The sequence below is a fragment of the Phalacrocorax carbo genome, chromosome 3, assembly GCF_963921805.1.
Source record: "Phalacrocorax carbo chromosome 3, bPhaCar2.1, whole genome shotgun sequence".
NCBI classification, from domain to species: Eukaryota; Metazoa; Chordata; class Aves; order Suliformes; family Phalacrocoracidae; genus Phalacrocorax; species Phalacrocorax carbo.
In genome coordinates this window covers 38,287,559-38,313,827 of record NC_087515.1, presented here as the reverse complement: position 1 = coordinate 38,313,827, position 26,269 = coordinate 38,287,559, and the positions used below count along the sequence as shown (strand labels likewise).

The 26,269-nt window shown below is 44.1% G+C and overlaps 2 protein-coding genes across 2 annotated transcripts in view; one reads left to right on the top strand and one right to left on the bottom strand.

Moving 5' to 3' along the window:
- Positions 1–26,269, top strand: part of MRPS5 (mitochondrial ribosomal protein S5) — a 1,175,798-nt gene that overhangs the window by 345,351 nt on the left and 804,178 nt on the right. The window lies entirely within an intron of this gene.
- LOC135312771 (syntabulin-like) lies at positions 7–26,224 on the bottom strand. Its single transcript, XM_064448529.1, is given in 9 exon segments — positions 7–443; positions 446–512; positions 514–1,156; positions 2,379–2,528; positions 3,522–3,725; positions 6,420–6,519; positions 15,375–15,494; positions 15,937–16,036; positions 26,198–26,224. Coding segments are annotated over 9 exon segments (1,848 nt in total).

Here is a 26,269-nt window from a genome sequence, read left to right as displayed (position 1 = left end):
AAGGCTTTACCTTTTCCATTCTGAAACAAGTAACATGTTTTCAAACCGATTTATAGGGCAAATCAAATAGTCAAGAGCAAAACGGTGGACTAGGACAGAACTGCAAAACAACGCTCCAGTACTGTAAATGAGATCTGTTCCTGCTCCATGAGTACTGAAAGCCCGCATGATAGTTGGTACAACAGGGGCTGCTACAGCCAGATCGCTGGCGAGTCTGCTGCTCCAGTATGTCTTCTTTATTCCTGTCTGAGAAACAGTATTGACGTACCCAAAGACTTCATCATCGTGAGGTTCTGTAAAATCAAGTTCTTTCACAAAATGGTTTTCATTAACTCCGTGCTCCACCTTCCTGCATGGAGGTGTCACAGGAGACAAAAGGATGGTAGAGTTTGGCTCACCTGGAGTTAAGTCCACTACGATACCAGAATCACTGAGGCTTTCAAGAGAAATTGACCCAATTCCTTCAGGGAAGAAGGCGGGCTTAGAGGACAGGCATCTTGAGCTCTGAGCTCTGAACATGTTTTGAATGAACTGCTCCCCTTCTAGGCTATATGGCACCACATCAGTCTGGATGGTCTGCTCCACCATCATGTTTCTGACTTTCTCCTCCTCCTCCTGGGAAAAAGTTAGTTTCTCACCCAGAACATTTTCAAGCATCTCTTGATTCACAATAGAATTGGAGGGAGCTGAATCACTCAACTCAGAGGTTGTGGTGGTCAAACTCTCTTCAAATAAATCAGTCCCGTTAGCTGTGTCCTCATGAAGAAACAGCCCACTACCTGCCAGCTCCTCCAGAGCTTGGTCCTCTGTGGTGGGGCTGTCTGGCATCGTGGTACACAACGGCTTCCCCTCAGAGTCACATGTGTACTCTGGGCGCTGCTCATCTCTCACAGAGCTCTTCAGGGCCATCTCCATGCTCGACACCAAAGATTCCAGTTTCTTGTGTTCAATGCTTACGTCTAGGAAGTATTTCTGAAATTTTTTGTCTTTCTCAGCCGAGCTCTTCTTCATGTTCTCAATACCTTGCTTGAGTTCTTTAATTTCCCTCCTTGCTTCCAAGAGGCTCAGCTCCATCTCCACATGATTACACTCGTCTTCGATCCAGTCTTCCTTCATACGTTCCACCTGAGCTTTGAGCTTTTCGATTTCTCTTTCCCTGGAGCAAAATAAAAATATCGTAACACTTCTGGTGACTGCCTAGTTGAAGAGTCAACGTGAGGCTCCACCTCACTGGGGTGGCTATGCTGCAAAGATGCTCCAAGGAAGAAGCAAATTCCTCCATGCATCATTTGCTGCCACCTCTGAGAGAACTGGCAGAGATGTCAGCTGGCTGCCAAGACGCACTGGCTGATTCCTAGCTGGAGTCACCAACCTGGCCACACAGCCAGCAGCCTTGTGGGCTATGCTGTGATCCTGGACACTTGGAGGTGAAAGTGGTGGCCTCTGGGTTAGGTCCAACCAGTACAGCGCTTGACATCTCACCTACTGCCTCACCCTGGAGGAAATGACAAACAGCTGCCTGGATGTGTCCCCTGTGCCTGCCAGCAGCTCGTCACGTATAGCCAGAGCCAACAGTGGCCTCAGACAGCAGGATGGCTCAGGGCTGCAGGCACCTGGCTTGCTTTGCACCCGGCTTGCTTTGCACCCCCCCAGCCCAGCATGGATCCAGAGGCTTCTGCCCTCACTTGCAAGCAAGTGGGGAGAAGGGCCCCCTGCGTGAGATCCAGCCCTCACAGGTACAGATGTCGGGCCACCCAAAGCAGGACCAAGGGGTCCCTGGGACTCTACCTGGGGGCTCCATTCAAACAACCCTTTGTGCCCGCTTGGGTTGTGTGTGCTGGAAAGCCAGTTCTCAGAGCACAGCTTTAGTAAAAGAGAGAACATCTGTTGCTGTGTAATGTACATTGTTGCTTCTTCGCTTAGCATCCATACAAAGTGCTACTGCAAAAAAGTCCATATCTAAGCAACAAAACCACAAGCGGGCACACTAGTTTGTGTCAGAGCTTTTCTTTCATTAGGGGAAAAGGGGGACATTTGTCGTCGTATTTTCTGAGCGAGGTGGAACTTTTTTATGTATAAAAGGTCTCAGTGCTAAAGTAGGCTGGTGAAGAACTATCCTTTAAAAGTCTTCTATCGGGAAAGTTCAAAAAAAGGGAAAAAGAGACAGCCATATTTGTAACGGAAGTGCACGGTACATATTCAGTGAGCACACAATGAAACCTTAAATACCTGAAAACAACCTAATCAGCCCGATCATATTTCCAATCTCTTAATGAAAACTTTACATGGTCAAGAAAAGAGTAAAAATGATCAGGACTCCCATCCCTTAATGCTCCTGAATAAATCTTGTCCAGTCTTATTTCTGAAGTGAAATATACCTTTCTGTAACTTTGCACTCGGATTCCTTCAGCTTTTTTTTCAAATGCCGTATTGTAACTTCTTTCTGCTGCAGAGGAGTCAAATACCGCTCCGGATTTTCTGGCTTAGTGCTGCAATTGTGACCACAAGAAATAGATTTCCCTGATCGCCTGAAAAGAAAAAAACCATCACACCATCACATAACATCACTCCTACAGTTCTTCAGTCCTGGCAAAAAGGAACACATCCCATAGACTGATATGGCGCTTGGCTCATTTTGGGCTCCTCAGTGTCCACACAAGTGACTCCCTCTGGCAAATCAAAGTACTTGAGAAAAGGGCTGATTTGTGGCTATAGTACAAAATTTACTATTTATCATACTTGTTTTCAGTGCCATTGCCTCAAATGAGACATTTAACTTTAAAACACCTAGCCATCTCCTCACCCAAAACGGTGCCCAAGAGCAGGCAGCTGGGCCATTGGCAAGGGCACCCAGCTGCAGACACAGCCAGGTAAGGAAGCGTACAGACTGAGTTCAGCTCCACATGTGAGTTAAGAAGCCGAGCACCCTGAAACCTACATTAATCCTATCTAGCTTTAGGTGTGTATCTGACGTGCTTGGCTGTTGAGTTGCCTGGGGTGGGAGGAAAGAGAGAGAAAGGGAGGGAGAGAAACAACAATTTCTTCTCTGCAATACGTGTCGCATGCTCCCGCAGGTATTAGTTTTCTTCCCTGTAGAGGAAACTGCACACAGAGGTACCTAAGGCCGGGCAGGGTGAATTTTCACCCGAGCATACAATATTTTCTATACAACCCCACCCAACTCTCTCCAAAGGAGAAAGGACCTTTCTGTGAAAGAACCAGGAAAGCCACATGAGAACTGACAGCATGAAACCACGGAAAGGAGCCTGCCTTGGAGTGAAAACCAGCTACAAAGTGCTTTGACTAAAAGTAACCTTGAATTTTACAGTACTGAAACAGTAAAACTTTTACATGGGATAGAGCACACTGTTGATTGTCGAGCCACCAATATGAAGAGTCACACCCATGCTGAGGAGCAACACGACCCCTTTGGCAAGCCAGACAACCAGCTGATGCCACATTTGAGTGCAGAGAGGGTAAGTCAGTGTGCTGAACACCAGGATGCTGAAATAAAGACTTACCTCGTCACTTGGCTGCTGTCACTTCCTTTGTTTGAGCCTGAGTTGCTTCTGCTGGCTAAAGAAGCCCCATAATTCTGACGGGTGTTCGCAGGACTCGGCTGGTTTTTGCTCAGTGTTGACAAAGGGGCCTTTTCACGGGAAGCAGGTGGGCTGGGTCTGGACTTGTTGGATAAGGATCCATTATTCTGACCATGAAGGCCACAACTGGAGGAGAACCAACATGGTTAAAGCATACTGGATTATCTTTATCACACAACTCATTATGTGTCTTATTTCACGCACAAAGCTGTCTAAACACTAAAACAGGTAGATAACTGTGAGTGGCCGGGAAGAAAGTCCTGAAGTCATCAGCCACTGCACACTCTTTCACTGACTGTGGGGCTCTCAGTCTGAATTATGTGATCTAGGGAAACGTTGGCCATTTTCACGTTTCTCTGTGGATAGCACGGTTCCCACTGACTCCACCAGATCATCCACATTCCCTGAACCTCTGACTCCATTAAGCAATGAGAGGACTGCAGCCTGGGCTAGGGCCAAAAGAACCACGCTTCAGCCTTCCCTGGCCAGACCGGCAGAGGGATGCCTGCTCATGGAGGTTTGCTCTAAGACTGCTTTCATGCTCCTTGGCAAGCAGCCTGAGGGATCACAGTGTGTGATGAAAACAGATTTGTTTGAGCCACTGTTCCTTTCTCTCTTTGGCATAGAGGGTGCTTCAGCTGCCACTGTCAACTATTCATAGAATCATAGAAGAGAATCATAGAATCATTAAGGTTGGAAAAGACCCCTAGGATCATCAAGTCCAACTGTCAACCCAACATCACCAAGTCTCCTAAACCATGCCCTGAGGTGCCACATCTACACATCTTTTAAGTACCTCCAGGAATGGCGACTCTAACCACCTCCCTGGGCAGCCTGGTCCAATGCCTGACCATTCATTTGCTTAGATATAGTTCAAAGCCTACGGTGAGCAGGCTGAAATAGTATTAAAATAGACAAAGAAAACCACAGATTTTTTTCTTCCTTCCTTCCTTCCTTCCTTCCTTCCTTCCTTCCTTCCTTCCTTCCTTCCTTCCTTCCTTCCTTCCTTCCTTCCTTCCAGTTTCCCTCATACGTATCTACCTTTCTTTTCCCACTCTTTATTAAATAACCTGACTGTCGACTGTGGGCTTGAAAGCAACTGCTATCTGTGCTGCTGGCAACTGCCAAAGGACTGAGGTGCTCTGAGCACAGCTTCCCAAGGTGGGTTCCTCGCTTGCTCGCTTGGTTTGTCTTCCTGCACTGCTACACTGCTACCTACATCCTCTCATGGACTTTGTTCTTCTCAACTGTAATGAAAGGGCTGGTTTCAGAAAAGAAAAAGGCAAATCCAGCCAACCAAAGAGGCCTGAACATAAAAATTTAAATACCACAGCACTATGAAGCAAGAACTCTTCTCAAGATTCCCTAACTTGGTTTCGTCCCCCCTCTGAAAATGGAACAGTTTATAAGGAAAGTGGCTGCTGCAAACCTTCATCACACTGCTGTGGTTTGGGTGATTTTATAATTATTTTACAATGAAGTGCGGGACTGTGGTTTGTGACAACACTGAGATTTTTCAGAGGAAGTTGAGTCAAACAGTTAAAAGAGAACATATCACAAAGGAGACCTCTCCTTCCACTTCGTACAGTACAGCATCAACTCTTGGGTGAGGCAGAATTCACATAGACTGTGCATAATGCAGCAATGCAACTGAAGGAGCATTATTACAGAGGACTTCTGTCTAATTAAGTGGGTCAGGATGCTCTAATTTGAAGTTACATTTAAATGCACAGAAATACATGCAATGATACAGAATCTTACTGCAAGTAAGGTGATTTTAGGGCTTCATATGATACTTAGTATTTTTCACACACACACACGCACCCCCGGCCAGTACCTTCACTGGTTAGATTTAATCTAGAGAGTGCTTAGGTAATGTTTATTTTTCTAATGAACAGTCTCATGACACAGATAGGAAACTGCTCATTAAGCATCATTCTGACAATCTCTGTGCGCTGGGGCACACTCCGACCTCAGAGACATCTGTGTGACTTAAGCATAGAGGTATCCCACTGCCAGTCCCGGCCTGCCTGCCAGCACTTCCACAAAGGGCAGGAAACCCATCCTGTCAATCTGAACTCTTTCCACCTACTCCAAAAAATGTAACCAGCAGGGATTTTGTGGGTGGAGCACAATGTGCGCTGCTCCACCCAAATGTCCTCATCCTCGCATTCACAAGCTCTCTGGATTTGCACTTCACAAATGATAGGGAGAAATCTTACAGAAATCTTTCTTGAAAGATTCGTTTAGATAGATAACTCATTTATTATTTTTTTTTTTTTGCATATAGTTTTAGTTACAGAAAGGTTGGGCAAGGGTGTTGAATACAAAAGCATCAAAGGCAATATTGTCTACTTCTTCCTACAAAAAATAAGGTCATGACCTGGAAAGGCACATGCCAAGCTGACAGTTTATTACAAAGAGAAAACAGTGATAAGACCAAAAGGTTAAGGTTAACTTCTTAGAGGTACTGCTGTTAAGCAACATATACCCAGTTGCCTCCTCCTCCACTCCAGCTGAAGTCTCTTCTGTCTTACCTGAGGGTATCTCCCATACTTGTTATGAACAAACAACACAAAAATACCTGTCGGCTGATCTGGCCTATTGACATGTTTTGGTCTCAAAAAATATAGCTTTTTTTTCCCCTTTCTCATATTACAGTTCTCATCAGTGTAAGTGCTGCCCAAGAGCATAGTGTTAGCCAAATTGTTTCAAAACTCACACTAGTGCTATTTTATGTATTAGCTGCAAGGCCTTACATAGTAGTCTATCTCTGCACTAGCAACTCTCTCACTCTTCAGGAAAAATGGCTTTGCTTACTTGTGAGAAAAAGACCTTTTGCTTCCAGCAGCCGACACATGGGCTTCAGGCACTGAGGTACAGCCTGTGTTGCTTGAAGAGCTAAAATTGGTTTTAATCCCTGGAAAAGAAAAGGGACGAGTAAAAACACAGTGGAAATCATAACTCAAAGGCTGTTTTAAAAATCACGATGAACAACAAGCATCATCCCTTTGCCCATCCTGTGTGAATTTTAGCAGTTGCATGAATTTTCCAACAACCCTGATGTCAAGCACGTGATTTGTTCTGGATTTGCAGCATTTCTTCAGAAGTGGCACTTAAACAAGAGCAGAGAAAAACCATTTGGACACAAACCCCTCACACTAAAGAAGCCCTTTTAGGACACGGCTAGGAACATTTGTTGTGACCACCTGTTTGCTTTCTTACAGCCGTCAATACAAGAATCAGGCTGCTCACGTGGCTCCTGCAGCAGCACACAACTGTAACTGTAGATTTCGCTTGCTTTAAACCATAGGAAAACACTACGCGCTGGGGGAAAAGCCGCTTCCATTTTGGTCTCTGAGACGATGTACACATACATGCATATGTACATATACATGTGTATAGGCTAATAGGGTATATGCGTCTGCGTATGTACACACATATGCAGGTTCTCGTGGCACACAGAAGGACAGTAAAGCAGTTCTAATAGCCTTAAATCAGTCCAATAATCACGCGCGGCTCTCAAGTGCTTCTGGGGTGTTAAGCCATCTACCTGATTTCTGACTTTCTATGGATCACAGCTTTTATTTCCCAAGCCCTGGCATGTACAGGGAAAACCGCTTTCATTTTGCTACAATCAGTAGTAGGTAGAGCCACTAAGAAAGTCTTATCACCTGGAAAAATACCCACCCTAAAGTTAGGATTTTTTTCAGTCTGTCACTCAAATGGCAGATGTCCAAAGCCATATCTGGGCCTTACACTGCAAAGCCACAATATTGTACGATGACTTTAATCTGAGGGAATGGAAATAACTTTCCAACAGCCTTTAAACAGCTGGTCAGGGGGAGCATCTCTCACCTGAGAATTTCTGGGCGCCGTCTCACGCACAGACACCCCCAGCCAGCAGCTGCAGACTTACCATGAACCCCATTTTTGCTATATTTTCCATGATGCATCTGCAGATACCATCATCCCCCACTGGGGTGGATAAACCTTCAGCTGCACAGTCGTTCTTAAATCCTTTGCAGAACTGATGGTGATGTGCACGTCTTGTACCCCAGTTGACTACTTTTGTTGCTGTGACAATGTGATTGCGAAAGCTCACACATCTAAGTCCCAGAACAACCCACCTCAGCAGCATTAACCATGAAAGAGGCTGCCGTTTCTCAAAAACCATTTCTTTTGCCTGAACTGGCTATAACACTTGTTTTGCCCTGATCTGAGACTCCCCTGACTAAGAGGAGTGTCTTACCCACCATTTCCCACAAAGGATACCACATATTCAGTCATCATGAATTTCTCATTTGAAATTCATTCATACATATATTTCCATGCTGCAGCCACTCAGTGTCACAGTGCTGGCAGGCAAGACAACTTGGCACCATGCTCTGACGGAAACGCTCATGCCACACGTAATGGCATCCAACACTGAGAGGCCCGTCACTCTGGCCCCAGCCCACCTTGCAGCAGGCTACAAGCAGCAGCACACCCACTCCCTAGGAGCAGAGCTGTGCACCGCTCTGTGCAACGGGAAGAACAACACAGCGATGGCCAACAAAGTGCTGCAACGTTTTCCAGGATTGCTTCTTGCCTGCAAGACACTGGAGTGAAATAGTGCAGTATCAAGTGCTGTCCCTGCACTTTATTGCTCAGTGGGCAACGGCACTGAGCTAAGAGAGTGCTGCAAACAGCATCATGCTTTCTGCACTGCCTTTTAGCCTCCTTGCTGCCCTGACAGCACCACTACAGTCACCTAGCTCTAGCTGACATGGAGGGGAGAGGGGAGCCTGCAACCCCACGACTGCATGCTGTGCTGCCCACGATGAGGAGCGCAGGCAGTGCCAGCTGGCACAACCCAGGCAGAGGCAGAAAAGGCAGTGACGGTACGTCAGACGTGTGTGCACATCTGCCCCATGGGTTGGAGGACCACTGCTTAGGGAGCTAACACCGTCCTGCCACAGCACTGCAATTGGCTGGGCAAGGTAGAACAGCTTAGGTATACTTGGTCTGCCAGGACAGTATGCAACCACATCACATACGTACCTATGTCTATGGAGCCAGTATATACATTTCTTACACAGAGCCACACAACAACCGTACATGCATGCCTGGAGTATAGCATCCCAGTCTGCTATTTATAGCTATTACAGATGGTTGGATACCTTGTGGCATGGTCTTCTGGCCTCAAAAGTCAAATTTTGCTTGCACTTGAGCATGTAATATTTTTCCTTCTATAAGAATAAAGCTCAAACTTTCCTGTGTGCATTTGATTGTCCATGTGCTATCTAAATGGTAAGGTTACAACATAGAAAAAAGGAAGAAGTGTAAGTAATATCTGTGACAGGAACACTGACAGCTGAGCAGAACTGGATTCCTAAAACTCAGGATGCATCTGAGTTTAGTAAATCTTTTAAGCTAATTTAGTCTTTTGGTGTAAGTCTTTCTTATTTGCAACTTCACCACTCTTTCATAGCTGCCAAAGTATAGAAACCACAGAACTACCTATCTTCTGACTCCATAAACATGACCTCTTAATATATATCTATGTGTGTGTATATATAGATATAGAAATCATTCTTGATGCTAGGTTTGCATATAGTCACCCAGTGAAACAGAGCTGTAAATGAAACAGCGCTGACAGAGACAGCTTGTCCTCAGAATGTAAAGCACTTCAATTTGCTGAGCTTCTGTGCCTTCAAAAGCATCCCGTTACACAGCAAAGAGACGAAAACACAAAAAAATATAAGTTCACCACTCCAGTGCAGCTGATGGAGGAATAAGTAGCGTGCTGTCCCTGTAGATAGCTTTATTTAGAGACCCCAAGGGAAGAGAGGGGGCCTGACTGCATAAGAACTTCCAGCAAAACCGTTAGAAACAGCTGGAAAAGTAGAGATAATTCAGTTGTAATGCCCTTTATTGAAAGAATCTGTATTTTTAAAAGACTAAGTTTAATTTATCTTAAAACTTTTAACTCACAGCTACATCTCCAGTTTCAATCTTTAACAGCATAAGCAGTAATATTTCCAGGAAACATTAATGCTACTTCTTTTCTATTTAATACGGGGTTGTTCCTGCAAGATTGTTTTTGTACACCACAAGCAATCTAGGAAAGAACACCAGACTGCTCACATGCACGAACAAATGTAAGAAAAAGAAGCTGCACAGAAGTGATGAAGTCTTGCTTCAGCATTTCCGGCTTTTCTTCAGATAACACCCTTTAAAAAATGACCCATGTTGAGGGCAAAGGCTGCCAGCAGGGAATGCACTCAATTCACAGTGTCAAGCTCAGCTGGCAGCGTGTTTTTGTTCCAGTCCCTGGCCTTTGACTTACTATGCGATTTACTATTACTATACATGAGACTCTTGCCTTGCACTTTGCTATAAATTTCACATCCAACAGTAACTGCGTAAATGCAGATATAATCCTGGGAGCAAGGATCAGGACTCTCCTCCACGTAGACTGCTCTATTCTTTGTGTGACAGAGAAGCTGCTCCCATGTGCTCTGCCGCTGCCCGTGTCCGACAGATACCCTCTACTACCCCGAGGTCTAAAGCCAGTGGAGGAAGCCGATGATGCTCTGTAGGTTGCAGTGGTTCAGAACTCTTGTGAGAGGTGTGGATTTGAACTCCTTTGGTCTAAGGAGGGCACTGAACTCAGATCTTTTCCCTGACCTCTACTTGCGCAGCTGCCACACAGAACAGGGTGGGTGGTAGCACCAGTGCTGGCCATAGTTCAAAGCAATGAAAGGTGCTGGTTGCTGGCACTCACAGAGGTGGTCTGGCTCTGGTGCAGAGGTTCAGAGTGAATGTGAGGCACGTGCATGGGCGCAAGCAGGGTACAAGTAGGTGGCCAAATCTGGGAGACGGGCACGCCTCTCTGGCCTCTCCTGTGGACTGGTAGAGGTGCGTTCCTGCCTGGCATGCTCTCTGCTGTGAATCTTGGATTGTAGTACCTAACCACCCCCTCTTATTGTATATGCAGTTTAGTCATCAAGCGCAGACTTGCAAGTTGTGCTCCCAGAATGACAGTGAGAACCTGAGCACAGCAATGCCTGGCATCAGCATCCCCTCCCCTATCCCACTGCGCTGGCCAAAGAAGCTATCACTTATCACTCTTGGGTGGACATCTACCTGACTGCTTGCCTGTGCCCTCTCCTCAGACAGATCTGTTAATCATGTTGCAGCTGATTGCACAGCGCAGTAACGGCTGATAAATTGGCAGCTGGCAAACATGCAGTCAGAGAAGACGTGGAGCAAAACTTTCAGTGTGGGTGAGCATCAACTGTTCAAACCTGCTGGGTGAGGAGACTTCCAGCTCAATGCCAGGCAGAAGACTTTGGGGAAGAACTTCAACGCAGATCCTGCTTCCCTGCATTTAGATCTAAACTTGATTTTACTTGACCCCCTCAATTCATACTGCTGGTTGTGTGATCTGAACTAATTATGCATCTTGATTTTTGCTCATCTAGTTCACCTACTTTTCTTACTTTGGAAGAAAGTTTGTTATCAAATAATCAAAATTTATCTCATTAAGCAGTTTTCCAATCTCATCTAAATACTATAGCTTTGGTAGTAATCTGAGCTGCATTCATGCAAAGTATAAGCACTGCAGATCTCCAAATAAATACGGAATGTGGCTTGTGTATGCCGTGAAACCACAGTCAGTCAAGCTCATCTCTAAAAACAGTCACTACAAACTAATTACTGAGATTGGCTGAGAGCCATCATGTAGACTCTGCATATCACTGTATCCTGAGCCAGCATTTTTCTTCATTGTTTTTAATTCATGGATTTGCAGAGCAGCCACGAGCAGATGTTGGAACAGACAAAGAGCATTACAAGGTGGGGTTTTTTTCCTGCTTTATATACCTTACAGAGATTCTTCGTACGGAAATTAGCCTGACCTAATTCTTTTTTGTGATTCTATATGCAGTTTGAGCTCTTCTAACACCACTTTAGAACAGCTGCCAGCAATTTTCCCTTCTCATCCTGAAATGACCTTTGCTGGGGGAACACATGTTCACGGAGAAGACAACAGTCTGGACAACTTATCTTTCTGTTCAAACCAAAAGGCTCTTTCGATCAGAGATGGAAGGATGCTACTTTGCTACTCCAACCTCATTAGAAACATTGAGACTGGAGGTTCAAGAAATACCAATAGATGTATAACATGATACTCAACTTGTATATGACAGTTTTGGAAAAACCTCTGTGATGTGTAAATCCACCTACGGACAAGTCTTTAATAAGGAAGCATGTGGTGTCACCTCAGGAGTTTTCTCATATACCTGGCAGTACTACCTGGTCTGCTTGAATAGAAATGAATAGGCTGGTCAGAAGTACTTTTAGAAGCTGGAAAACATCATCTTTGGCAGGGATGACTTAACAGGACACAGAAAGGGAGTGAACTCCGTCATAGACTAGGTCAACATGCCAGCCGTCCCGTTATGTTGGTGGCAGAAGTTTAACCAAGGGCTTTCAGAGGCCTCTTCAACACATCTCCTAAATCTGGTTCCAATGCACAAGGAGGAGAGAGGCTGGCTGGTGCACAGCAACAAACCCCGCAGGCATGCATTCACAGCAGCAAATGCTGCAGGTATGTGTCCACAGCATATATGCAAACGCATGAAATCACATGCTAAACCTGATTCAGCTGAAAGCTTTTGCACAATCACCCTTAATAGAAGGCACATGGTTTTCATTATAATGTGCATAAAACATTTTAAACCAGTTTTACCTGTTTTCAACAGGGAAGAGAAAACCACCAGAATGAGAAACATATGCGAGAGGTAACTAACTAAGCAGCCCTGCAATCCCAGGATCAAAAGCAAAATTTGTCATAAAGCTAGCCAAACATTTACTGTAACGCACACCTTGAAATTATTACAAAAAAATAATAGAGATCAAGTGCCATCTACTGAAACGAACAGTAAAACCCTACCCAGTATATTGATTGGTTGCCTAAACTATATTTCTATAGTTAAAAAGAAAGACAAGGTGGGTCTCAAAGCAATGAATGTCAAGTTACGACTGCTGTCATTTGCTTGTTTTTCCCCCCAGTAGCACTCTTAGCATTAAGGAACACTAAGGACAGACATGAAGCCTGTGCTTTTTCAGCCTATTAATCCTTGAGGGTTTGCGGTCACACCGTATTCTGCCAACTTTAGCAAACACTCACAGCCTGCCAGGTGCCCAGACTTCGAAAGCCAACAACTTCCTATTACTTACAGAATTTCAGAAGGGAGGAACAGGCGACCTGTAATGAAATGCCTCAACATGGAAGCAAGACAAGGCTTGTAATCCAAATAAAATACAAAACAAACTCTGCAGAATTTTCATTTCCTTTCAACACAACTTACATAACAGTACACCTAAGATACGGTATTATAAGGTACATCTACTGTTTTGTTACAACACATTAAAAGTAATATATTTCAAGCTCCTTGGGGAAGCGATGTCCACCTTGCAGCGGCTGGAGCAGGATTTATGAAAGGATGCCAGGTCCCCAGCTCCACGGGGGGAATTTTGGAAGTAGCACTCTCCCTATCTGCCACCTCACTTGAGAAATCCCGCTCTCAATCAGCAGAGTGTCTCAGCTATGTGAAAATCTTGTTTCTGGGCATGCCTAGAAGCAGGTCAGCTTTAAAAGCACTGAAGAGCTCAGTGCCTGGCTCCTCTCTAAAGACCAGGGTGGGTGTTTCACACTACACAGAAGACATCAGGGTCCACACAAAAGCAGCCCAAGGAAAGCTCTCTTCTGCTCTCTGCTTTACTGGAGAAAGGATCCACCTGGGATTTGCAGGGCCAGATTTAGCTTTGAACTGGGAGGAGGCTGCACATCATCTCCCCATCACGCCACCTGGGGCACGCACTGCGTCCAGCTGTAAGAACCAGGAGAGGAGATGGGGTTCCTGTCCTCTCAGCTTATCAGGGCCTTCTCCAGCTCCTCCACAGATTCACCCAGTTGAGGGTGCCTGCACGTCTTTGTCACCCGTTGCTACAGAGTGGAATCCAAACAGGCCTGAATTTCCCACAGCTCCCCTGCCTCCATCAGGAGACCCTGCCTAACCCCTGCACCCAACACACCTGAGAAAAGTAAGTAAGTTCTACAATCTAGAGTTTTGGGCAAAGTTGGGCAACCTCTGCCTAGTTGCTCTATCAGATGCTGGGTTTTATTTTCTGTTCATAATTGTGGTTTATTTATTGGAACAGGGACTGGGCATGCATTTCCCCCTTCTTCCAGGCTCTTCCTAATCTCGGAATCATAACGACAGGTGAGGACCAAAAGAGATTGAAGGCATCTAAAACACAGCTTCCCCAGGATTTATATAGCTAGGTACGTAAAAGCAAGCAAATGTTCAAAATGCCACCGCTATCTGCAAAGACCTGCTTAGTTGTTTATGGCTGAGTTTAAAAAAGGGGGACAAATATTTTGATAGTTTTATTATTTTAATTTAACTAATTCTTAATTAAAAATAAATCCTTTCCATTTTTAATTTTTAAAATTTTATCTTTTAAAAATATAATTAAATATTCTAATTTAATTCAACAAATTTAAAATTTATTGAATTAAATTAAGTACATTAATTAAAGCATTAAAATATCTCTAAGCATTCTAAATGTTTTAGATTGAAGATTGTCTTTGTTCAGTCTGAGAGAAAGGTTTTCTTTAATGTTTTGATTTGGCAGCAAACCCCAAATCAATTCTTTGCATAACTCCACTTTGAACATAAGAAAATGGCAGACAAAAAAAAAAGAGGGGATGTAGAGGAAAACAGAAAAGGAAATAATCTATCCATTCTCAGAAAACAGTTCAAAGAGTTCAAATCCCAGGATTCTCTTTAAAAAGGCGGGGTTCCAAAAAAGGTCAACAACAATGATGACAGGATTACAGGGCACTGTTTATGAAGGAAGATTAAGGGAATACAATTTGTGTATTCTAATCAGTCTGGCAACACTCTACCATGGGGAGGAGGAATACAGCTGGAAAACTGTAAAGAAAACCATTTAACAGCAACACAGGATTCTGGCTATGATGCATGTTATGTCATGAAAAATTACTTTAAATAAAAACTGATGTTTGGTGGAAGTGCTCATAGTAGAATGTAGCTGGAGTATGTTCAGAATATTTTAAGCAGGGCATCAGAAAACTATTTTCAACACTGGCATAAATAATACAGATTGTAAATTACAAGCAGAGCACCAAGAAAAAAAAAAAATCTCCTAAGAGAACATCTATAATGGCCTTTCCATAGGCACAGTATTTCCTTCCATACAGGTGAAGCGGGCTGAAAACCACGGAAAACAGCCAGAAAGAGCAGAACATTTGCTGCAGTAGATACACAAATTGCAAAGCCTGTTCCAGCTTGACCTCACACATATTTTAAAACAAATACTTAAGAGCGTGCAGTGTGTATAGCATCGGTTTCTCTTATTTGACTCATATTCCATAACGAATGAGCAGAAGAGAGAAAAAAGCTTCTTAAATATAAAAAAGACTTTTTTTTTTTTTACTAAAGATCACTGCTCTGGCCATCTTCCATACCTGCCTCAACTCTGACCTCTAAACCTCAGTGCCCTTCTTACGCCAGGAGCTCAGCCATCTTTTCCCGATGGAGGAGGAGCATGTCCCCACAGTCCCCAGGAGACCTGCATCTCTATCAAAAGGCATTTGGCACTAAAAGGTGAATTGGCTGGCACAGGTCTCACCTTGTCCAACAGCCCAGCGGCTGAGGCGCTCCCTGCAAAAGTCCCATATCTGCATCCCCTACTTACTCAGATTTGCAGTTGGAGCCGTGGCTTTCTCACGGACCATGCGCAAGGCTGAGCTTGAGGTTGCAGGCATCCTGAGGCGAGAATCTCCCTTTAACAGTTGGCGTCCCACTTTCAGGAGATCTGGAGTGGTATCAGGACAATTAATGGGCCAGAGAGAGAGAGAGAGAGAGAGAGAGAAGAGTTATGTTGTGCCTGCTGGGTACTTGGCTTCAAATCCCCAATAAAAGAGTAACTAGATTATACAAAGTGGAAGAGCTTCCCTGGGAGCAGACTCCCTGCATCCCCTCAGCCTGCTCAGCAGCCTGCTACTAGGGCACTCGTCTCCTTTGTGCTCAAGTCCAGCCTCCAAAAGAGGCAAACAGATCTAAGTAGAAGTTTCTTTTCCCTTTACTGAACTAAGTAACAGGCATCTCCTTTTAATGTTCTTTTCCTTTGTGAGGAAGGACGTAAGCACCTAAGTGCGCAAGATTTGTGCCCGAGACCCTGAATTGTAGGTGGCCTGTGCCACCAGCCCAGAGCTGAGCACATCATTGCTTAGGACAGATGGGATTCAGGCTTTCGCCTTTTACTTGCCCATTCCTCCTTTGTAACTTGCTGGCTTCTTTTCGGGATCCTCTATTATCTCTGTGATGTCTGGGTGCCTGCTGCAGCCCGAGAGTCTTCTGAACAAAAGGAGATATATGTCTTGAGGGGCCTCAGCCCAACCACGTCCCTACTAAGCAACATCAACAATAATTTTTTAGAAAGGGTGGATCATACAATCTGTGACATTTTTCTAGAACACTTTAATTTAACAGGAACTTGCAGATTTGGGTTCAAAAATACAAAACACTTGAAAGCCAAAACAGTCTTTGTAGGTGCTACTTTGTTTATTCTTCTTTGAAAGAAATACGTGGCCCTTTGAATATGTTATCCACACCAATTCAACTCAATTTGTTGAAATTCAAACTCTAAATCTAAAACATATAAAAATCCTAAATAAAAAACCATAGCGCTATGCTAATAATTTTTCAAAGATGCTTTTTCAGCATCTTTTGCTCAAAATATTTGTCTTCCAATTATATTCCGTTCTTATCTCTTCGAAGTTATACAGCACTTTTTTCACTTCAGTGCAATTCAGTTAGCTTATACCCTAAAAATTCTTCACTCCTGCTAACAAAATTCACGGTGCAACGGGAGATACAGGCTGTCCATGTGCAATGCTAGCTGCCTTGGGCAGCGGTCCTCAGAAACAGGACAAACGGACAGTGCCCAAGCCTATCAGGGATGAACAGGAGAGGAAAAGGCATCTAATTAGACTTACTTGAAGATCCAAGTGTGATCTTCAAACACAAACTTTCTTCCGCAAATGAATGTCTAAGACTGGGTTTCCTTTCTGTTAAACAAAACAAAACAAAACAAAACAAACAAACAAACCCCACCCCCCCCCCAAAAAAAAAAAAAAAAAAAAGAAAAGAGACAGAAACCGTACTTGGCTTCAGTAAAGGCTAACAGCAGAGCTGTCATAGACCTGATGAGGAACACAGGAGACCGGGGTGGGATTCATCTGACTAAGCATGGATGTCTCTAATGTAGACACCCATGTCTGAGCCAGCCTCGGTCCCATATTTAGGCAACCGAGAGTTCGTCAATATAACCAGTGAGTTCAAGGTACTCCCTCACCCCCGAAACAGCTCCCACAACGGCCAGGAGAGAAACGGCAGATTCACCTGTTAAAGCTGTTCCACTTCTGATCAGCAATGGGACCAGTCACTGGGGCAGACAAGGGGGGCGCCCCCCCATCTGCAGCCCACAGCTCCTGAAGGTTGTCCAAGGAGACCCGTAGATTCGGTTTTCACCTCTCCTGAATCACAAATACCGAGGGATTTACCCCAGGCAGAGGAGCCCCAGCGGGATCCGCCGCCTGCGCTGGGTCCGTTGACCCAACTGGCAGGGACCGGTCAAAAACTGCCACGGGGGGGACCCAGGCGTTCCGATGCACGCGGAGGGGGCTGGGCTATGCAAATGAGGGCACCCCCAGCAGCCGCTTCCCCCCTGCTGCCAGCCGCCAGGCCTCACAGCACCAACTGCTACAACACACCAAGCCTTCACAGGGTGACGCCTCTCTGTGCTCAACTCCGGGATGCAAGCTTCGAGGTTAGCGCGGGCTTCAGCCTGGGCACGGCATCCTCGCTCACGGAGGGTGACATGTGCGCGCTCATTTCCCTCTGAAAGAGTTCAAAATAACATTAGAAACCCTCAAGCTGACACAACAACATCTTCAACTCGTTTAAACTAGACACAGGAGATGTTTCTGTGATCCGAGTTTTTAAGAACAAAAATACATGCTTTTTTGAGCCTGCAGCCGTTTTAATGCTGACTCTACTCCAGCAGTGCTTATTGAGAATGAAATCCATGTGCAGAGAAAGTAAGGATCTCCCTTAGCTGCCCGTGTCTGGGTACCTATTGGTGCTCAGTTAATATCTGGAAGTGTCTTAGACTGGAAGCATTTTTGTGTAGTAATGGAGGGCTGTGTTCCGTTAAGTAACAGGGAAGACTATAGCCTGTGACCTTTTCTCTGGTGGCTTGGTATGTATGTGCAGCAGTTGAAATAAGCCCAATATGGCTTCCTGGAGACCAAAGCGTTCTGGAAGACAGTGCTGAGCAGTAGGCTACTAGTGCCTGCAAAGTTCCTGTAGTCTCTTTCTTCCCCACTCCCCAGCAGATTCTGGGCTGAGATGCACCCAGATTTTCCAGGCAGTGATCAACCTAGTGGACGATAAACTGGATTTTCCTTTAAACTGGATTTTCAGTTAATTGAAGTTAGTTAGAACTTGGTTGCTTCTGCAAATTGTAGATACCTATCTGCACCTTTAGACTTTCTAAGTGCCAACAAATTTATTTTTTTTCCCAACAGGAACAGTGAAGCTAAATGCTCTTTGGCTGAATAAGCAGCACTGTATAAAATGTCTCGTGTGTGAAGATGTTTTTTGTACATTTATAATCGTGTTGAAGTAAAAGAATAGTATGAAGTCGTTCTTCTTACAGTTATTCAGTAGGTCTACAGTAAGTAAAACCACGCTGGAATAAGAAGGTCTGCTAACGGTGTGCTATCAGTGCTTATAATTAGTGTTCTGTTAACCAATGAGTTGGGTTTTCCCGGGCATAAATTGTGTTAGGAATGCAAAGCAAGGCTGACATCAGGAATGAATACTTCCCTGGTTTAAACAGCTTGCATCATTCCATCCAAACTCCGCTCAAATTCTTGCTTTGGAACCCAGAAAGAATGAGTCACATGTGGCTGTAGTTCATCATAGGTGCCTCTTTATTGAGAAACGAAACCTCTTCTGAGCCTGAAAGGTCGTAGCTTTATGTTGAGTACGCGTAGGAAGTTTGGAATAGAGATCAATGTTTGGAATAATGACCAAGTAAAAGAGCAGTGAAAAGGTAATCACTTTGTGGTTGTATTTATTGCTTGTATTTATTTTTCAGTGACTTCAGTTCCTCTGTCTGAGGTAATGTGAAGGTCTCCTCTCATCTGGATGCTACTGAAGTCCAATAAAATCACTCAGCCAGCGGAGTGCATGGAAACCACCTCTCTGTGCAGAGGAGTTGTGTGTTGTGCAGTTTATAGGGCGGGGCAGAAACATGATCTGCTGTGACTGTCCTCACTTCACAATTGCAAATGAATAGCAGCACTGCTTAACGCCTCATGTGGCTTTTTGGAATACCGCTGCCTTTACATGCAGGCTAGCGCGCATATACCGTCTTCCTTTCTGCATCGGTTCAGAGGTGCAGGGAACATACAAAAATCTGCTACTGTAAAGTGGCAAACATTATTACTCTGCATATGCTAGACTGACAGCACTGTCACCTATCTGGCCTTCTGGTGGAATGTACAACAGTGGGTCATCACCTCAAAAACACCCTTGGGAATTCCGTTAACTTGGGAGGTAGATCCTGATGCAAATTACTAATTTCATTCTTCCATGACAGACAGCAGAGCAGCTTAACAGAGCACAGGGAAACTTCTGGCCATTAATAATCAATGAAGGGAAACCGTGAAGGTACTGAATAAGTGCAGTCCCTCTCCTGTCCTGCCCAGTCCAAAGATAATATGAAGCCTTTGTACCTCAAATACTTCTAAGTTTTGTGTGTCCAGTTTGTCCATAGTTGGCATCTACCAGACACGGCTGCATCCAGTGATGACAGCTTTTAATTCTCTGCATTTTACACACTGATGTGGATGCGCACGGGTAGTTTAGGCATGTTGAAAGTTAACTCCTTTCGGCCTTGTCAATGAGAATTCTTGATTCTCTTTTAATAAGCACATCTTTATTCTTACCGAATCTGTGTTGAATTTCACCTTTTCAAACTAATGAAGCTTCACTTTTATTTTTAAGTCCTCTTGCAAGCAGCTTGACAGATTTTTCTAATCTAATAAACTGAATGCGAAGCCGGAGCGACCTCCTAACATCATTCTGTTACTACTTATGCAATCGAGGAGAGAGCTGCAACGTGGCACTTGGAGTATGGATCCAGTTGTTGCCCCAGCGCCACTCAGTGATGTGTTCTAGCTGAAGTGGGGAATAAAACAAGTGGATTTGGGGGTTACTTTTTTCCTTTGCTCTAGTCAGCCATGTATTTGTTGAAATTAGAAACCTATTTCTGTCGACAGATTCTCTGAGCTAGCAGGTAATGATGTCTGGGGTTTTATAGCAGTGATAAGAAATAATGCTAAAAGGATATACAACCGTAGACTTTAATTTTTTTTTCCTTAAAGGCTATTGTTTCTATCTGTACTGAGCAATAGAATACAACACAGATGCTGAATACATGAAAAGGAACATTAGAAGTTGTCATCTCATCTGATCATGAAGAAAATGTTTCTAGTACTTGCATTACAAAGAGGATAGCTTCTGATGCCTCTGCTGAGGGGAAGGAGGGACACAAGCCAATGTCCTAGGCAAGTCAAATTGTTTTGGTCTGATTTTGAAAAAGACAGGTAGTATTGTTACTTGAAGCATTAGATTTGTCTAAATAGCTCTGGGCCTTACAACTGTCCTACGTTCTCCCTGACACACTGAATCCTTGAGAACTGAGTGGCTTTTAGATTGTAAAATATTTGGGCAAATTATGAATTATAACCCATTTCTGACAGGAACTTAAAGTATGCTGAAAATTGGACTCGTGTTCTTTAGCAGTTCACATTTTCTTTAATTGCAGACAACAACAGATAGCAGAAAGGGGAAAAAAAAAAAGAGAAGCAGCGCAGCAACGAAAGAAAATGGGGGAAGAAGCCCAAAGGCTAATGAAAGAAGAAGAAAACAAAACTGATGTAGAAGCGTCCGGACACAAACCAGGCATCAGTGGCACAGTGCCAAGGAAAAAGAGAACTTCAGCTCTACAACATACATATTGGTATTGATTTAAGTATTTCTAGGGCTTCAGCATTTCTAGGACTCCAACCGTTTGGTTTCAGGGCATTCTTCAGGGCATCTTGGAAGGCAGGGTTCTCTCAGAATATCTTCAAAGACTAGTAGGTGGTTATTAAAGGAGAAAAAAAGCCCACAGAAAATCATGCCTTGATGGAATGAAGTTTCCTGCAATAGTCCTATTCCAGCACCCTTCTTTGCAGCAAAAGTGATTGAGCAAGGATGTTGATTGAGAGACATCCTTAATGAATAGTTCAAGCCTAGAGAAAAGAATGGAAATACCTAAGAGTGTGGTAAATCTCCTGTATTGTCTATGCTTACCCGAAACATGTAATTAAACAGTTTTAAAGAACCCTTTGCTTCCTGCCTGATCGAGAATGGCTGCTTTTGCCTTTCCATAAAGGTATTTATAAATGTTTCACATTTTTCCATGGGAGATAATATTGACGCGTGCAGAAGAAAATTACTTGTTAAAGGTGACCTACGACTCTCAACGTACTCCTGGTAGAGTACGCTCTGGTAGAGCACAAGTTACAGCTGAACACAAAAGTGGATTTCTTGTCACTTTGTCACCTGCAGCCCCTGTGCTACCATGCCCCTTTACAACACTACAGTGGTTAACAGCAGGGGCATCGCTACACAGCAGTGGTGCGTGCTGCTCCTTTCTTATGAAGGCTAATGTTGTGAACGTAGGGGAGCAATTCAATCGCTTACTTGTATTGGTAAATTTGTATTTCTAGCAGAAATTCTTCTACTTCCTACATTAAGGGGGAAAAAAAGTCTCACGCTGTATACTTGTTGCATAGGTAGTACAACTGAAAAAAAGGTGTCCTCCTGTGAATACACCTAAGTGTGAAAATTCTCAGTTCAGTTAACAGCACTTCTCAGGTTCCATTTTTGTACACTTACTGTATGTATTTACAGTGGGATTCCACTCAGAAAAGCGTGCAAGGTAAATAGGCAGTAGAAGACAACAGTAGTTTAATGAAGAAGAAAAGTTAATGTCTGCTGGAGGGAAAGGTGTGTGGGAGGAGGAGGGTCCATGTGGTCATTATGTGCAGCTCAGAACTTCAGTGAATACCTCCTGCATCTTCTGCTGTGCGGATGCTATTATCCCTGAATTCATGGGCTGTCTTGTGGCAGATGAGCGAGGACAGCAAATTCTGTGCCTGAGACGGGTTCCCTGTGTATCCAGGGTCCTGTGAAGTTGTGACAGAACGGGAAGGGGCGGGGGGACTAGATCACCTCTGCCTCGAAAAATAGAATTTTTAACTAAGTTGTAAGACACAAGTTCTGCTTAAAAGAGAAGTACTTGAGAAAGTAAAGACAGTAAGACTTACTCTGAATGGCCTTTGTCATGGAGAAAAGTTTAAAAAAATATTTAGTATGCTTGTCATGCTGCTTAAAATCTTGCACAGACCAACTGATTTGACAGCAATTTTTAGACATTAAAGAAGTCATTGAGAAATGTGAAATTTTAAAACACCTTTTAGAAAGCAACAATATGCACTTTTGTGTGTATCTTCTGCGCAAGTGTTCTGGCTGGAGTAGAATCGATGACTACAGTCTGTCCGGACTGAACAGCAGTATGGCAAGCAAATCTGCTCCTAGTACACACCTCTAAAGTATCTGATGGTGGATTGGAGATAAGAAGAAAGTCTGTGAATAAGCTTTAATAGCAATCCGCGTCTGTCCTTTCAACCACACTGATGAAGCAAGGAGGCACATGTCATAATTCTTTCCCTATTGCTGACACAGGGCAGGGAAACCTAATACCTGTTGCCTAGTTTAGGTTGGAAGCGACATCGCATCTTTCTAAAAAAATTAGTTTAGTGCTTACTATTGCTATTTCTGAGACAATGTAAAATAGGTGCAAATAGATGTTATTTATTAAAAATAAGAAAACATTGGCTAGTTAAGAAGTTAGAAACAAAGCCCCTGACTGCGTCATGAGAATGCTCGTGTGTTTTTGAGCCTTCAGCCGTTTTAAAAACGATTAGGTGCTGCCACCTCCTGCACATCAGCCCTCCTGCGTTGCTTTGCCCTCTCCTGCTGCGTACTCACACTGTTTTGCTGTTCTTCCCTCCATTTCCCTGCCTGTACTTGAGCACAACTGCTCTAGGTATTGCTCCCATCTACTCTACCAAGTCCTGACATAATGCCAGAAAGGGTACAGTGCTCTCGCAGGTAGTAGTCTGTATGTCAAAACAGCATGCATTGGTTTCATATGTTTTCCTGCGCTATAGTTGCTTGTGTTTGCAATGTCCCATGTTCATTTGTCTGAAGGGTTTTGGAGGAAAATGCTCCCCTGTTCTGCTCATGTAGGACATAAATAAAACAGTGCTTCAATTTTAGCGCATTTCTAGCGGTTGGGATTTAGGTGAGGTGGTTGATTTGGGGGGGGGAAAGAAGGCAAAATGAGGAAGTGATCAGAAGTGAAGAACAGCCTTGTGAGTGGGTGGACCTAAGTAAGCATGCAGGTGAATCTCTGGTGAGGCGGTGGGCAGTGCCTGTGCCTGGGTGTTTTCAGCAGCTGAGAGGCATGTTGGGTACCTCTTCAGCTGAATATTAAAGAAAGGCTTCTTTGAGCCTGGATTAGAAAGAGAAATGCATAATGGGATTATCAATAGGTGTTGCTTCAACCAGGGAAGGAGCCGACTTGGTTCCTATGCTACCCTGTAAGCATGAATTCAAGCAGCCCCCTGCTACCTGACCCTTAACCTATGCCCTGCTTGTCCTCCCCACCTGCACACTTTGAGGCAAGACTTCCCAGTGTGGTATGAACAATTTCTCAACTCAGAAAAAGGAGGAGGTTTTATTGAACTCTTTGGAGGCTAATGGTCCTCCCCTAGCTGCTCCATACAGCACCAGCAGGATCCAGGTGAATCATGACTAAGAGTAAAGCCAAATATTACATGGGGAAAAATCAAGATGGTACATTTGTCACAACAACTGGGATATCCTCTGTGGATCGGGAGCAAAGGCCAGTCCCACAGAGTCTGGGACTGGAGCATTTATCGTGGTACTTCAGGCCTCTTCTTACAAAGGGTACCTTGAGCTGTCTACATGCTTGCAGGATGGAGGAGGAAAGGTGGCAGCTTGGAAGCGAGCTGTATTTCGGGTAGAGATCAGAGCACGGACTTCTATCAGGAATGTGACGGGAACTCTCTTGCTGAGCATAGGTAAATAACTTATGAGTGTTGAGCGGACAGAAGATTTTTAAGGGCAAGAAGCAATTTTGACGTTATTCTGGTGTTAGCGCCTTGTGTCTTAAACATGGACCATGTCCAAAACATGGTTTGAAATGAGTTCAGCCTATTGACATTTTAAATGTAAGTGTAGGTTCATACTGCTTTGTTGCCTGCTTGCTGCAAAAGACACCCACGTAGTCACAGGTGAATCTCTCTCCTAGAACTGAAGATCTAAACTAGTCCTCTAAACTAGGCTCCATTTCACCACCACTCACAGCAAAGATCACTTAAACAATAGTGGCTGTTAAAGAGAAACCCAAAATTGTGATAAAGATGGTAAAATCACATATAAAATATTGCGCTCTCAGCCTTGAACAGACATGCTTTGAAGTAGCAATAAGGCATGTTGTGTCATGTGTTCCAGTCCCATCCCCTCCACCCCCCAACCTATTAATTTTGGCCCTTGTGCCCAGGTACTTAAAAGAAAAGCTTTTGAAAGTGACTTTGCAGCAACTATGTATTGCAGTAGTGTCATAAGGCAAGTCAAGTGGCCTGCAGGAACCCAGCAAGGTAGGTGAGCATGGAAGAGGGTGTTGCTGGCAGAGGAAGCAAGACGCTCTCATCTTCTCATCTTTGTGAACTCTTGGAGCCTGTGTTACATCAACATGCCTGTTCGATTTCTCTTCCATAGTGAAATGCTTAATGAACACTAGGGAATCTGTTGCAAACACAAGTAATTCAGAACCCAGGCATTACAAGGATGCAAAAGGTCTCTGAATTGCCTCTGTAAGCATTGGTGCATATCACCCTCTTGAGTGTTGCAAATGCTCCCCACATGCTGGCCAACTGTTCCTCCTTCCTTGTGGCTAATTCTTCCCCAAAGCGGCAGGGCAGTGCATGGCGTTGTCTGGCTTCACTAGGCTTCTTCTGCTCTGGGTTGCACAGAGAAATATTACACTTGCTTTGCTGGAGGGGAGAACAGGAAGCCAGTGAGGTTTAACCGGCCAGAGGTGTTGTTGAAAGGTTGGGTGGAGGCAGGCAAACACCACTATGTCGTCTGTTGGTTGGCATTGCCCTCCTCTGAACTATGCACGGATTTCAAGTTTTGGACAGGAAGAATTTGTGGTTTGATGGTCACAGTGGCATCTCGGTGGGCACACTGAGACTGCATGGCTCTCAGATTAATTAAACAAGGTATTCTGGACTTCTGTTACATGCCGGGAAGACTGACACTCTCCTGGCAGCACAGAAATGAGCAGTTACAAGCTTCTGGAAGATTGCATTGAATTAAAGATTAGGCACTTGCATTTGTTAACTCAGCATGGGTGCAGTCATGCAGGTGGCATGTGTGTCCACAGACCAACTGGAGCCTTTTTCTCTGCCTGAGTGCTTATGCTTGGAGCTGTAATGAAGTTTTTCTCAGCAGAATTCTGTTCTTTGGGTCCTGATGGTTCCTTATGCCCTGATACAGTGCCTCCGCCAGCTCTGCCTGTGGCCAACAGCTCAGCTGAGACCGGCTATTTTATATGGCTTTGCTACAATAAAACACTCACACATTTACCATTTCTAACAGGCTTCATTGAACTTGTGATTATAAAGGTAATTTACAATAAAACAATTAAATAAACAATAAGCTAAAGCACAATACATTTCAAAGGGCTCATATGACTACAACATTCCAACACATTAAAACTTTAAAACAACATTAACACTCAAATTGTACCTACACCTATACTTATCTTTCTAACACGTTTCAAGACTCTCAACAAAGTACCTTTTTGGTTACAGTCCCTGTAAACACACAAGACCAGTGAAACACTCAAGCAATTGTACAACTGAGAAGAACACTACACAAGACAGGAACAAACAATGTGCTGGAAACTGCCTGGGGAATAGGGGGTTGACCTCTAAATTGAACTGACTCTTTGGACAACGAATGGATAACACTAGCATGCTCTCTGGAATACATGTGTGACATCCTTAGCGGGAACAAGTCTCCGTGTCACTCAACACTGTAATTTCACAAAAGTTTTAGGTTAGTGCCGCCTAAAGAAATAGCCCACCTTTCTCTGGCCGTTTGCTCCCGTGCACGTCTCACGCTACTCTTGAGCCAGTGCAAAGTGCTGGTATATTTGCCCAGTGAACCAGCCAGGGAAACTCATTGAGCTTAACAAACAACAAATTAACATTCAGCAAACAAACATGAAAGAGAACTCACTGTATTCTCCTTGATCTCCCTGGTCATGTTCACTGTGCAGATATGTTGGCACCAGAAAGACACCAGCGCGGT